We start from the raw sequence: 15,251 nt of genomic DNA on the forward strand, positions 1-15,251 counted from the left end.
CTCCCAGTGAGCATTGTAATGCCGACATAATTACATACAGGACTACGAACTATATTTACAAAATGTGCCTTCTTCCGTATGACCACTGAACAGCATGGGTATAGCATGTCACATGTTTCAAGCTCCAAATATGTACACAAAAATTGTCATAAAGCGCACTGTCTGCACAAAGAAATCCTGAGATAATCAATCTACAAATAATATGCTCACAACTTTCTTCATATTCCATTAGAGCTTATTCTGAAAGGAAGCAGAGATGTGATTTCTGAAACTCATGTTGTTTCAATGGCATTCCACATCTCAGAACTGTCAGAAAAAGAAACAGTGCAAGTTTGATCTTCAATTCTTATGCATGAAGATAGGAAACACAATTAGCACCACTGACAAAATTGTGCCTTGCATATCTGCGTAACAAGACAAAACTGTCTTAAATCTCCCGTTGGCATTGTAATTACTGACACACTTCCAATCATTGCAAGATATGTTTGTTCAGGGAGATTCACTCATTCGGCCTTGTCTCCTGGCAAGGATGTCTTTCACTGGAGGCGGAGAATATGGAGCCAGTCGGGGCCTCAAGTGTCGAGGGTCTTGTGGCAGAAGGACAGCCTTCTGAAATAGTGGCTCTTGGTCCACTTCCCTGCGATGTAAGATTGTCTCAATGAGTCCTTGGATGTAGGGGTAGGTCTTAGGGGCCTTGACAGGGCGGGCAACATAATTGTTGGCATGTTTTGACCACACAGCAACATACCTGTAACAAATAGAATATAAAAGACATATTTGCACAGGATAAAAAATTACTATTTACGCTAGACATACTTTCTGATCATGAAAATACAGTCAACAACTGTTACATTGAAATCCTTGGAGAATGGCAAATTTCTTTCATTTCATCAAAAACTAACTAAATAAAAAAAAACAGAGCTAATAATGTTGGAGCTTGGATTCTTTCTTAATTTTAACCATTTCTTTTTTTTACAAACACTTTTATTACAATGGGGAAGCACTATAATGAATTACTCATTCCAAATGATAATATCAAAAAAAGAAGCACCATTTCCCCCCCCCCCCCAAAAAAATAGACGTATATATTTACAAACAATTTCAATTAGGCCCATCTTCATAGTTTTGAACGTATTGCAGCAATTTAGTACATTGTACATTTTTCTAAATGATGATGCAGTTTTCCAGTTTTTAAAAAAATCTATTCTAAAAATGAAAAGGTGTACTTTAAAGAGGCAGTATTGTTTTATGGTATTTCATATAAAACCAGACTTTTTTTTCAACTCTGAAAGCATCAATACAAGCACATTACATAGCTCTACATACAAGAACATAATAGAATCATAATTACAGTGAGCTTTCTTTTATAATGAGGTGAATTTACAAGACAAATTTTATCACTGTACAACCTAAAATGGTTTCCCTTTCAAAAAAAAATTGCAATTAAATGACGGAAAATGTAAGCCAAAATCTAATATCCATTGAGAAAATGCAGCAATGTGTATGAAACCTCTCCGTCAAAAAACTTGACACTCCATCGACAGTAAAAGGAAATTTCACATATTGTTTTTTTAGCATACTTTTTCACAAATGAGAAATAGTTTTACCATTTGTATATCATATCAGTAATATATCTAAGAAAGTATCACTAACCACTACAAAAAAAAAAAAAAAAAAACACGAATAAAAATTAATACATTTCTCTGTCCCAAGAATGTCACCTGGTGAACTCACTTTGGGTTGCCTTGTTCATCAGTCTTCATGGGCCTGTCTTTGTGGGCCATATAGTCGATGACAGCAAGTAAGTTCCTAGCTCTGTATGCCTGGTAGCTGGGGAGAAAAGAATTCTCTTAGCATCAAAACTATATACTATATAAACTTATGCTACAGTATTCATACACTCTTGGAATAGATCATAACAAGTGAGTGTGTGTCATGTGGTTATGTGTACATATAGTTATGTGTGTAGCCTCTGACACAAAATAAATGAAGGTGGGTTAAATATACACCATAGATGTTTTTTTTCCTCTAAATATGACTGACAGATTGCGTACGCCAACAGATGTTTACTATAAAATGCATGTCCAAGGGTAAACCTACTTTTTTTCACTTATTTTAGCGATCATGATACAAGTTTGAAACATGGTCTAATTCTAAACCACCTTTGTGAACTTGGGCCCACATGTGAGACATATACACATATTTCAGCTATCATCACAGAAACTGCGGCTTTGTAAAAGGATGTATAGAACAATGACTATCAATTTTGCATTATAGTAATTGAACTGAAATATTTGAATTTTGAATTCCACAGCTCTCAACTGGAGGAGCTACTGGACTTCAACCTAACAAGAATGTATGTTATCACATAAACTGCAAATGGCTAAATTTTGTATGAGATGAATTATACACTGAAGCTCTCATCATACTTGATCATACTATTGACATGTGTAATATTACATGTTTTATATCTGGCACTGCATCATACTACCTTCATATTCATTAGTACTACATGTGTTACATTTCAAATGTACAAGCTAGTGCTGTCTGATACCAGTATCAACAATACACTCTTGGAAAGAAAAATATTAACTTACTCAAAGGAATACCTCTTTGATGCATACATGAGGATATGGTTGTGAAAAGACTCCAATGTGCTTGTGTGCCTATATAATTAGAAAATGGGAACAATTAATACAAAACACAATTGAAAATATTTAGAAAAAGGATACTAATACTTAGAAGATTAGAAAAACACACAAATAAACAAAATTCAAACAATGTCTGATTCACCAGGACTGCACACTAACTTCTACTGGTCCTAACTGTCTTTCCAGAAGGTATTACCTGTTTTTCTTTCTTCAATTTATTGCTAGTAAATTCTTGAAAAGAGTTACTAGTCAAACACTGACGTTTTACTGGTCAGGGACTCTCGGACCAGTGCTAGTGTGCAGCCTTGGATTTACAGATAACCTTCAATTTAAATTAAATGTGGAGATATTTTACATATAGCATTAGCAATTTCAAATATGAGGTATAGTCTACTGCAGTATTATTCCTCTCTATAAATTAATGAGCAACACAAACACACACACACACACACACATATATATACATTTTTCCTATAAATCAATATTTTATATGTTATATATAATTATCTATCGACACTATTAACTTGTGCCATCATTCTTTTAGCCCATTTAAGGATTATTCATTTTATTTTTTATTTTTTTCTGAAAGATGATTAGTCACACAGTCTTTACCTGAAGTTTGAGTAGTACGACAACTTCTCAATGAACTTGCTGTCATAGGCGACTTCAACGAGGGCCCTGTGGGAGTCACTGCCTGGCTGGAGCCACTCCTCCCGCTGCTCCTTCTCAGGGTCAAGAGGTGCATGCTCACACTCAGCTGGGCCATACATGCCCGACACCCAAGAGTGTTTGTTGGTCACATGATGGGTGAGACCATGCCACTTTGCCTAGAATATAACATATTTGAAGAAAAACACAGACATTTGGGTTTTTAACCTGTTTCAAAACAAAAACGAGGAGTGCTGATGACTCTGGGTGTAAATTATTTCAACCATGGACCTACATGTACCACACGCATGAACATGCATTGCTCATTAATTAATTCTGCACCCGTTTCTGTCAGGCTGTCAGTTCTGGCAGGTTGACTGTGCTTTGTAATCTATTTTTCCCCATTTGTCGCATATTGTTTTAGAGTAAACATGGACAGTATCAGTAGACGGCATGCTTGTCTCACCATTCAGAGATGTAACCTACATGTAAACCGGTGTCAACTTCAGTAATTACCATTCTTGTGACACAAAATTTGTCCTAGTTTCAGGCTTGCTACCCCCCACCATTGATGTTCATTCAAAGGCAGTCGAGTCTGAAAAGGCATCTCAGCCAAATAGGACCGAAATGAGAGGAAACAAATGTTTTGTCAGTGGTGATACACAATTACAGAATCGTCATTGTCCAAGCATCTGGATGTCTTCATCAAAGTGCACATAATCAGGTGGCGGTGGTGACGATGGGATCAAAGTAAGACCTCCATGTCCATATGTGTAGTAGGTCCATGTTCCAACAGACCCACATGAATTACTGCATATGTGGATTTTCAATTCTCTGAGATTGTTTGTGCATGTGTTAATAATTTTGCAGATTTTTTATTTATTCATCTATTTTTCTAGCCAACTCATAGCCAAAAAAAGGTTGATTATGTCTTGTTAAAAGTTCAAATCAACATTGATGATAATTCATCATCCCTGCCACAAAAATGAACTTCAAGACTTTTCCATCCAGATTATCTTTGCTTATTTCAAGCGTCCATCCCAGCAAACTATTTCATACACAAAAGGTATCAATTTACCTTAAGCATGTTGACATTTCCAGCACATGTTCTGGCACAAAACCAGAAATGTAGGAGCACATGCCTGATCCAGAAGACAAGGCCTCGAGTGGCAGCTCTGGCAGAAACCTGTCGGGAAGAATTTGACATTAAAAAATGTAAAGTTGCTGGTATTGAACAAGCTAGGAAAATATCATGAGTAAACATTTATTGATTTAACATGGAAATGAAACTAATAAACTTGGAAGTAATTACTTATTCCAAGCGATACAGGCAAAAAGTCGCCAGCATTATTTGACAAAGACGTATCAACTAGAAAATATCCCTATAAGTATTTTTTTTTTTTTCAAAATGAATGAATAAATGAATAATTGCAACACAACCAACACAACTATAAACACCAAATTTCTTCTGTTACACAAACAACAGAGGCATTTCAATATTTTCAGCTTTTTTTTTTTTTTTTTTTTAGAGCTGCATGTGTAATTCACACTTGAACACTGATACAAAAAAACAACAACTGACAATTGGCAAGAGCTTTACATGATTTTGTTGTTGTATTCTATGGGACGAGGAATGCCCCGTAAGCATAGTAAACATTCATTCTGTTCATCATGAAAAATATGACTTGCACAATTCTATATCCATTTTTTAAGAGTGCAAAGTTTGTGAATTGCTGCAAAACTGGGGCAAGAGTGAGATCGTAAGGGGATCGCACAATTTTGGTTGAGACCTGCCTTTAGGTTTTAATTTCTTTGGTGAGATGAATGAGACACCTCTTATGAAATATGAAGGAGCATGTAATTAAAAGAGGGATTCAACACTTATTTAATGAGAATTGGTTTTAAAATGGCTGAGATATCCAAAACAGGGCAATTAGGGTCACTTTGTTTGACCCTGTTTTTTGATGTTTTAGCCATTCCAACACCGATTTTTATCTAATATACTCTAAAATCTTCTTGGAATGGTATGACCTGTATCATTTCATAGGTAGTTTCTTGGTGTCTCGCAAAAAGTTAAAAGCCTAATCCTCATCTCAACCAAAACTACACAATCCCTTGAAAGTCTTTTGCATAATTAGGAGGCAATGATGTCTTGTTTCCATGGCAGTGCACTTTCCTCAACTATTGCAAATGTGTCTCACACATCATTGATTGAACAAACATCTGTGCCACATTGCATTTAGCTCAATCAGCAATCATTTCACCTGACACTATCACCATGATAATGCTGTTGCGAGACTCCACACAAAGTCAATAAAAGAGTTACATTACATTGTTCGTGATTCATTTTAGCATCTCAACTTCTACAATATACATATAATTCCAGCCATATGTAATCAACATACAAACTGAACAATCTTTTCAAAGAAAAAACATACACTGATTTGACCCACAGAGAGACCCAAAAAAGTATTGGGAAGATAAGAAATTACAATATATTGATATATTGATTAATCAATTGATGTATGTAGCATTGTCTAGTATTGTAAATGCGCATATTTTCATGCAAATAATTTTTCATGCTCGGCCTTGTAAGAAGAGTTTCAAGGTTTTTAATTATGCGGAATAAAAACATCAAATACTGGAATATATGGCAACTATATATATTTGCCTCCTTTTATTTTGTCACTAATTTCTATTTACACGAAACGCGCAAAAAAATGTAAACACTGCGAAAATTTCCACTTTTGCAGTGCATGACAGATGGCTACATTTATAGAATTATAAACCAGTTGCATTACCTTTGTCAGCTTTTTTCCTAGATTCTTGGCCCCATGCCATACATCCCAAGAGTGTTTGACGTCTGGCTCATTCACTCCTGAAAAGATACAAACACAAAATGGCAAAGAAGAGTCATAAATTGTCGGTATCATGTACAAAAATCAGAGCCAGAAAAATAGGGACAAGGAATAAGGAATCAATCTGAAAACTAGAAAAGTACTGTGAGGGCACAAAACGCTATCTAGGAGTTCATTTCCATCCATAAATGCATGCTGATATTCCACTGTGGAAGCTATTTGTTTACATCATTTGCTTTCAGCTACACTGGGCCTTGCCTCAAATATGCGCATATCTAACTTTATCCTATCTACCAAAAGATTTTTTTTTTAATCTTTCAAATACCAATAAAAATTTGTGGATCACTACCAAGATTTCATTTTCTCATTTGTGTCATTATCAACTTTCCTACAAGTTTCATTTAAATCTGTTCAAAAATTTCATAGCTATTCTGCATAAAGACAAACAAAGAAAAAACATTTTGCTGACGAAAACTTCACCATACTTCCGTGGCACAGGTAATTAGAGAATTTATAGTCATTGTAAACTTACTCATGTGCTTCGCAATTGACGAGTGGGCATCTGTGATAACTTCCGCCACCTCCAGCCCCTTTTGGCGAATGGCCACCAGACCCTGGACGAAAGCCTTCGCTTCCATTACTGGACTTTTCATGGACACCTCTCGCTTGTCCATGAACTCGATGTGGATTACGTCCAGGGTCTGGTGGTCCATAAAAGTATATGTCAGATATTGGGCGCTGTGCCCAGGGCTGTCGTTCCTCCCATCACCTGTTAAAAGAGAAAGTAAGCTGTTACACACACTTCACAGTGTCCAAAGAGAGTGATGTGACTGCAGTCTGACCTCTCCTATCCGGATAATGACGTGACCGGTGCCATTTGCATAACAGATTTGGCAAAATATGGAAGACTCAATGTCACAAAGCTCTCTCCCCAAATGGTAGCTACATGACATGTATTTAACACGTACATGCCACGTCCCCCTCAGCTGGTCTCAATGAGGGATCACCTACGTGTATACCTCACCTTGATTTACATTTGTAATTGAAAAAGTTTTTTGTCCGTGTTCTTGCGGTAATATGGAGGAATTTGTACATGCATATTATGTAGATGAAGTTTAGATGTGAATGTATCTTGATTATTATTGGAATAATATGCAATTTATGAGTTTGTGTAGAAATTCCCAATAAACTATCCCACATAATCGTAAAGTAAAAAAAAAAAAGAATTAAAAAATCACGAGATTGCATCCACATAGAAAGATCCAGATAAAGGGAGGCTGGATAGGAAATGTCAGACTGTGTGTAATTCAAAGCACAATCATGCAATTATGACTTATATTCAAGTATACAGTTTGACTCATTTATCTCCACAATGCACACTAGCAAAATTTGTGAACCACCATAACAAAAGGAACTACATTTGCTGACAGCTGAACCAATAAAATCAAGTTTGGAGTTGGATCATCAAAACAGGTCAAAACGATTAGAATTCTGTTTTCGGGATAATCTGTAGTCGCTTTTCATCTGCTAAAATTTAGAAATTACATGAACAAAAGAAAGAAAATAAATGAATATTTCTTTTTAGAATGATTTTCAAACTTTCAATGGAACAAACAGGTGTTTGAGGATTTGGATTTAGCAAAAGCCAGACTCCTCCCCTAGCAATGCAGAAGTGACCGTATTGGTCAGTCGGTAGTATATAGAATCCCGGTTACTGATTGATCATGCATCAACCGCTGGCGCCAAGCTTGAATGAACATCATGGAAGTTGCTATGATCTGACCTTCTACTGTCAAGAGGTGAAATCTATGTTGCCTCCCCCTGATCGTGATAGCGTCAGAGCAGTTTTCTCGAAATGATGTTTTCCTAAACCACTTGACATGCGCTAACAAAATCACTGATATCTCTGCAACCGAGTACTTTCAAGAGATACAGTGTTATTGTATTAAATTAGAGTGGAAAGAGTGAGGAAATAATGTCGTATCATTTTCAGAAAATTGTCCACTCATACTTTCAGATCCTTTTGTTGCTCCGATCACATTTATCCTTTGTCCCTCCCCATCCCTACCACCCCCCCCCCCCCCTCACAAAAAAAAAGAGCCATTGAATAAAGCATGGCGAGGTTTCAGATGTAATGATACATATACATGATTTCACAGGTAACCAAACGTGAGCACATTTACAACAATGGAACTCACATGAAGTGTAACAAAGCAAATGTAATGTGTTTCATACAAAAAAAAAAACATTGTGAAATTTGAATTAAACACAACTTTGAAATATTTGTTGCATACATAACAGACTTCTTTGTAATGAATGTGTGTACTTACTTTTCTGAATGTTATCTGAAATAAGTCAGATCTCAATTGAGACAGTTAAATGCCAGGGATAACCCCCCCCCCCCCCCCCCCCTCTGAAAAATAGATACACATAGAAACCTTTTTTGGATTAAAAAAATAACAACTTTTGGGTTTACCATCCTCAGTCATTCGATGGTCGAATGGACAGCTTATACAACGTACCCAAATATACATTCTGTATTTTCCATCAATAAAGGTGAATTTGTGGTCACAAAGAATTCTTGCTCCTCTCCAAACTTGCACCCTCTGTATGGGCCAAAGGAAGCTACATGTATTCTACCCACTGCCATGAACACCTTATAATCTTCACCTACAACACATCTTGACAAAACTGCTTCAGGGTGTGGGTAATAACCCCCCCCCCCCCCCCCCTTTTCATCATTAGAACATCGGTTAAAATCATACTATCAATTTTGTAGAAGAAGATGAGGTATAGAGGGATTACACAAAAGATGGCAGACACCAAACAGAAGCAACTGCAATAGCTCATCCAAGCATTTGAATCTTATGAGCTTTTTGTTTCTTGACTTACCACACAGCACCAATCCAGAGCCTTTGTGCTTCTCCACTGTCTCACGCTGAATGTCCTCCCACTTGTTTTCGATGGCCGGTGCAATATATTTTCTTTGCAAGGCAAAGAAAGTAGATGGTGAGATGAAACTGAGATCTGCAAATTGTGCCATCAGGCAAACCTTTGTGATGTTATTGCCTGATAGCACAACTGCAGATGCCAGCTTCATATCACCAACGTGGCTCCCATTTATAACCTCTTGGGAGCACCACTTTGTCTCATGGCCGAGTGGACATTCCTGCAGTGAAAATTGAATTGACAATTATTGACAACAAATGCATTTGATATTGAGAAATTATCAATGTCACTTACATACTTACATGAAGGAAATAACCTCATTAGAAACAAGTAGTATGCTTAAATACGATCATCATCACTTTTTCTGCAGAGGGATAATATGATCTAAAAAATATAAGCTACATTTACAGTATGCATGTATCAAACATGCATCACACATACACTTGTATCAATCTGATAGACACGTTTCATTTTTTTTTTCCCACAAACAGAGACATTTCACCAGGAGCACATGAAATATGCTTGTTTATGTCTATTAAATGAATTATGTTAAACATGATGTTAACTGCAAGTTAGATTCCACTCTTCGCCAATCCTTCTTAACCTTTATCTTGTAAAAAAAAAGAGCCAACCTCTGTGCTCCATTCCAACAGTTTTTCTAATGCTAAATCTAAAAACAACTTGGTGAGGCAAACACAAACAGTATGGACAATAAGACAACACATACCCATGTTACATGTGCAGCGGAACCTCTTGTAGACTTGATGTTGGCATGCACTCTGCTGCCACAGCTGTGGCATGTAGATTTGGCTTTCTGGACCAGATCTTGTAGACGGCTCTTAGTTATGACAAAGAGCTCTGCATCCTTGGCTTCCTCTGCATGGAGCTTGACATGCATACCTGATCTGGTTGTCTCCACCACAGCTTCTTCGTCCTCTTCCTCCGGCTTCTCTGCTTCGTTCTCTCCCATAACTTCTTCCTCCTCCCCATATTTCTCCATATTGGCGCAAGATGGTCTAAGAAACAACCCATAAATTTGTTGGTTAGTGAATGTTTATAATGCACTGTACAAGTGAACATTTACCAAGGACTGATTTCTCATGCTAAGCCGCATAAGAAAACTTTACATGATTTTTGATCAAGACATCAACCACAGGAACACATGGCGAGAAGAAATACTCACATTTCTTTTAATTTTGTGTGTGCTAGCATCTGTTTGAGTGAAATGCCCCAAAAAAGATCCAGAAGTATTTTTTTATCATCATTATTCTTCAATAACCATGGCAACAAAAACATCAATATACACCATGCTCTTATGCTCATGCTTATACACTGTATTCCCCTTTTGCTTGGTAATAATCTGAAAGAATTATACCAGACACAACAGGGCTAGATAGGTCATTCATTTTGTGAACTTTAGGAACATGTATATTCTTATTATGACTGAGTAATTAGTCATAACTTTTTAACCACTGTCCATCACAATTTGAAAAAAATCATAAACATAAAATATGCTTCAAAGATTGGTAAGTATGAAAGCATTTTAAAAAGCAAGTTTCCTTTCTGTACAATCTCAATAATAGCAAGTATGGTTTGCAACATGACTTCTTCTTTTTTTTTTGTAATCACTGTTATATTGTTAAATTTCATATGAACTGAATAACTCAAGGCCATGAATATAACCAACAGGCTTAGGTTTTGTAAAATGACATTTCTCATCAGTTTTGTACGTGAACTACAAATAAAAGGAGCAATTTGTGAGCTGAATTGTATTCCATCAGGGATCAGAGTGAAAAATAATCACAACAAGAGTACACATGATTACATAAAGTGAATAATTTGCGAAAGCATATGTTGTTAAAAGCACACAGTTCATTATCATTCCGGCTCTTTTCACCCTCATAGGCGACTGCTGTTATAACAAAGTTCTGGGGACCGCCGATTTCCTTACACGATAATGAAATTCTATATCATCAAACAGGAAATATAAGTGTACAAAGTGACATAGAATAGATTTTTGGACCTGCTATTTTATGCTGGTGTAACCAGAATTTCCTTAAAACAGTATTGATATAATGGGAATTCACTATGTTATTCATAATCATTAGCATAAGCTTACCCTAGCTGAAGAAATGCCTTGGCATCTGGCACATACTCTTCCTCACTGTCATCTGCAGGCTCTTCAGGCTCCTTTGGAAAGATGAAATCCCCTTTCTCAATAAAGCTCACGCTGATACTGCAACAAAAAGTGAGAGAAATCATTAAAATATGGACTGAATAGTCTCAATGGTAATGAAACTAGAGCAAGAAATATTGATACGTTCCTATGTTGACTAATATGCCTCTGACAAACTGCATGGTTGTCCCATTAGGGCCGCAGTTGTGTTTAACAGTGTGAGATGATACTTTCATATAATTAGCAAAAAAAAAAAAAAAAAAATGTAGAAAAAAAATATAAATGGCGTATTTGTAGCAGTGTGCTGGGTGACTACTTTCCTTGAACAAGGCTGAATTTGAAAGAATGGCTAAAAAATATAAGACAAATACAAGAATATGAGTGTTTGAACTAGTCCTTTCACCCTTGCTCTTGAGGCCTCCATGGCCCATAATTCTCCAAATAGTCACCAACTGGTAACTACAACTTCATGACAGTACTTTTAGCATCTTTTAATACATGTACATACATATATGGTAAAAAATGCGATACAATGTATTGTATGTCTACATTTCACATAAATCTTTCACCAAAGAACACACATTTTCCCTATATAATCATCACAAAGTTATGCACGTACGTGTACACCTGTTTACATCATGCATACAATAATATCCAAGTTATGGAGAAAAATAGTAATACCAGTGAAGTTTGACCCTTCAATTTTGACTTCATGACCCATGTTTTATTTATTCAATTTTTTTTTTTTTAAAGAAAATCATTGCCAGGTATAACTTCAGGCAATGACAAATTGTACTACATTCTATAAAGGCACAGTACTTTGAGCCATTCCCAAGATATGGAGGAAAAGGAATACTAACAATACTATTTTGACTGACCCAAGTAAAACATTGCTGTACCTGTAAGCCATACAGTGCATGTAAGGTAATAAAGGTAATACCCCTATTGTATACAGAGAGGGCATCCCTCTTCAGATAATACCATTCAACTGCACATTTTCCAAATGGTCAAGTTCAAAAGAAAGAATGTGATCCATTTGAACTTTCTGTCAAATATTATGCCAAACAATAAAATTACATGTACTTACTCCAATTCTTGCAAATCTCTTCCTGAGGCTGCTTCAGTTGCTGTTGATGTATGGCCCAAGTTCCCTCCACTTCCTTGCTCTGGGGGATGCACAGAGCTGTCAATGTACAGTGTACCAGAAAATAAGCACAAAATTTAAAAGGCTCATGCACAATGGACATAACAATGATCACAGAAATCTAGCTCCAAATAAAAAAGTTCATCAAGGGAATTTCAATTGTGAAAGAACAATCTAACCCTAACTAGGCTGGGGAGGGGAGTCGAGTCCACTCCCCCATCCCCAACCATTAGGCGAAATGTGTTGCTATCGCAAAATCACAAAATCTGATTACGTGCAAACATCATGCAAATTAGCACAACAAAGCATAAAGTTTGATTCATTTGTCACATATAACTAAATAGCCTGACTTCATAAGGGTTGAAACAATGAAATGAAATATGAAATCTGAAACTTTTTGAAAAGATTTTTGTGACATACGATTGTACGTTTGCACAGATGAATCGGGCTTGGAAGTCTAGATATATTTTTGTCATGCAACTTACCTTGCACTTCGTATTGAAGAAATAGATGACGGCAATGATGGAGCATCCGAATCACTGGTCACAGAGAGAGAAAGAAAAATCATATATCTGTTGCAAAAGATATATAACAAAATAGATAAAAAAATGGGAATGCAAAGAGGGTCATCTGCTGGCCGAGTACATTACAGAAACCAATAAAGAGGATGGGTGACCTCAGAAAGATGGCCCATTATAATTTTCACTCTGATCTTCAAAATGACAGAGCATAGAATGTCTACTAGATTTTATAAATCAACAAACCTTGACATTGAAATGGTTGAAGTTCAAGATGGTATCAGAGACTCCAACTCTCCCGCCAAAAACCCATTTTTGCAAAATCTCCCGTTCTCCCGCTGGAGATTTGATTTCTCCCGCCCTGGCTCTGTGTCACCCGGTGGAAAGAATTTCTTACTTATTGCTATCGTACCTTGAAAAAATAAGCCTTATACAGCACCAGAGAACATCTAGAACCCTAGGAACTTAGCGCTTCACACACATCAGCTTGCGAGTCTCCCGTTTGCTAGGGGTTTCAGGCGGGAGAATCTCCGGATCAGAAGGTGCTTGGGATTGGAATCTCTGTAGTATTTGATATCTTATAATTACTACAGAGTCTACAGCTGTGCAAGATTCATTATGAATAGGTTGGTGGACTGTAGCATTGCCACATTTCCCTGTTGCAACTTCATCAGTGAGGGGACGAAACAGAAACGTTACATTTCAAGTTTATGACAGAGACAGAGGCCAGCAACGTTACAATCAGAATTAGGCACTCCAGGCAACATCTACTGGAAGAGTCAATGAAGCAGTAACTTTTTTTTTTTCAATCGCGGAACAGCAAAATGTGTGAGCTACACTGTATATAAATGAATAGTGTGGTAAAATTTTACATGACTGGACATGTACTAAAGGGAGTGCACTCTTTTCATGATATTCACAAATGTAGAATATTGGCAGCAAGTTGTATGAACAGTGTGGGTACCATTGTTGTTTTTTTTTACCAAAATGTTAACCAGACATAACACATTCTTTTGACTTGGTGAATACCTGTGAATGTGGAAGAGTCGACCCTTTGATGAAGAGGGAGCATCTGCAGCCGATCGCATCTTTGAAGCTGGAGTAGAGCTTTGAATGCCAGAGACAGGACCTACATAGGCATTACTGCAGATTAGAAATATCAAACATAAGATACTTGTATACATTGAAGTTGGCAGAAGTCACAGAGGATCTTGTTCTACATACTTGTATACTCAATTCAAATTATTCGAAATGTCAAAATGTGAACATGAAAATTGGAACTATTAATATTTCAGTTACTAGTTAGTCAAAAAAGTAATATTATCATCATCACTGTTGTAAAACATAAATAAAATGAAATAAAGTGATTCTATTTTTAATATTATATCTTTAGTGAAAGTTATGTCAATAATGATTTTTACAATTGACCCATACAAATTCATGTCATATAACGGGTACTCTCACATTCTCCACTTAGTACAAGGGCATAAAATATATCCACTTATTGCTAAATGTGTACCTGCTTTGGCTACTTGTACTTGACGTCTCGGTTCTCCTGCTTGTAGTTGCTTCTTCATAGCTGTTTGTAACGGGAAAGTGAGAAAAAGAAAAAAGAGTGGAGAGGAAATTATTTAGAAAACATAGCCAGAAGCTGCTTGTATAACTCATGCTTTTTGGTTATGGTATCATAGATATATTTTCATATCATGGGCAAAGTTACTAATTTGAAATGAATCAATTATGTATCAAAAAGAAAAAAAAAATAGGGAGAGGTTACAAGTAGCAACATAAGATTAAAATTATATTACTAAAATATGTATAACAGACTATCCCTACTACAAATATCACAGGACTAGTGCTTTTCGTCTTGAAAGCGTGGACATTTGAAATGTCCTCTAAACCCAATATGTGATATTACATGGGAATTTGGCCGTTTACGACCATTTTCGGTGGGGTGAATTTGCCATTGAATATTTCGGGAGCAAAATTTCTTTGGTAACCCAAGATAATATACATGTAGGTAAATGTCTATCAATATACAAAAATTGATGCTATTCCTAAGTGGGACGAATTGTGATCCGTGACCTTGAATTTGGCACATTTTTCATTTTTGTCAACTTTGAGGGCGCTCTCCGTAAAAACGGTGGGCATGAATGCACCGATTTTTTTTCAAAATTACTGAGCAAGTCAAAGCCTTCAACAGCATAATATTTTAGAACCTAAGGTGAAGAAATGTGGAAGATATTAGCTTCTAAATATGCATTAAAATTTTCAAAATTAACATTTGACACCATATTCGGTGACCTC

At 36.4% G+C, this 15,251-nt stretch overlaps 1 protein-coding gene across 1 annotated transcript; it reads right to left on the bottom strand.

The window, feature by feature from the left end:
- Positions 1-489: 489 nt before the first annotated feature.
- LOC139723617 (uncharacterized) lies at positions 490-10,106 on the bottom strand. Its single transcript, XM_071634846.1, has 9 exons — positions 9,834-10,106; positions 9,050-9,326; positions 6,690-6,926; positions 6,101-6,177; positions 4,378-4,485; positions 3,264-3,478; positions 2,598-2,666; positions 1,735-1,830; positions 490-748 (listed from the first exon to the last, which is right to left on the bottom strand). Exons 1-9 carry the CDS (start codon positions 10,104-10,106, stop codon positions 490-492), a joined length of 1,611 nt encoding a protein of 536 aa, XP_071490947.1.
- Between the last annotated feature and the right edge of the window lie 5,145 nt (positions 10,107-15,251).

Source organism: Diadema antillarum, unplaced genomic scaffold (assembly GCF_040938485.1).
Source record: "Diadema antillarum isolate AM-2024a unplaced genomic scaffold, OU_Dant_1.0 scf00000196, whole genome shotgun sequence".
NCBI classification, from domain to species: domain Eukaryota; kingdom Metazoa; phylum Echinodermata; class Echinoidea; order Diadematoida; family Diadematidae; genus Diadema; species Diadema antillarum.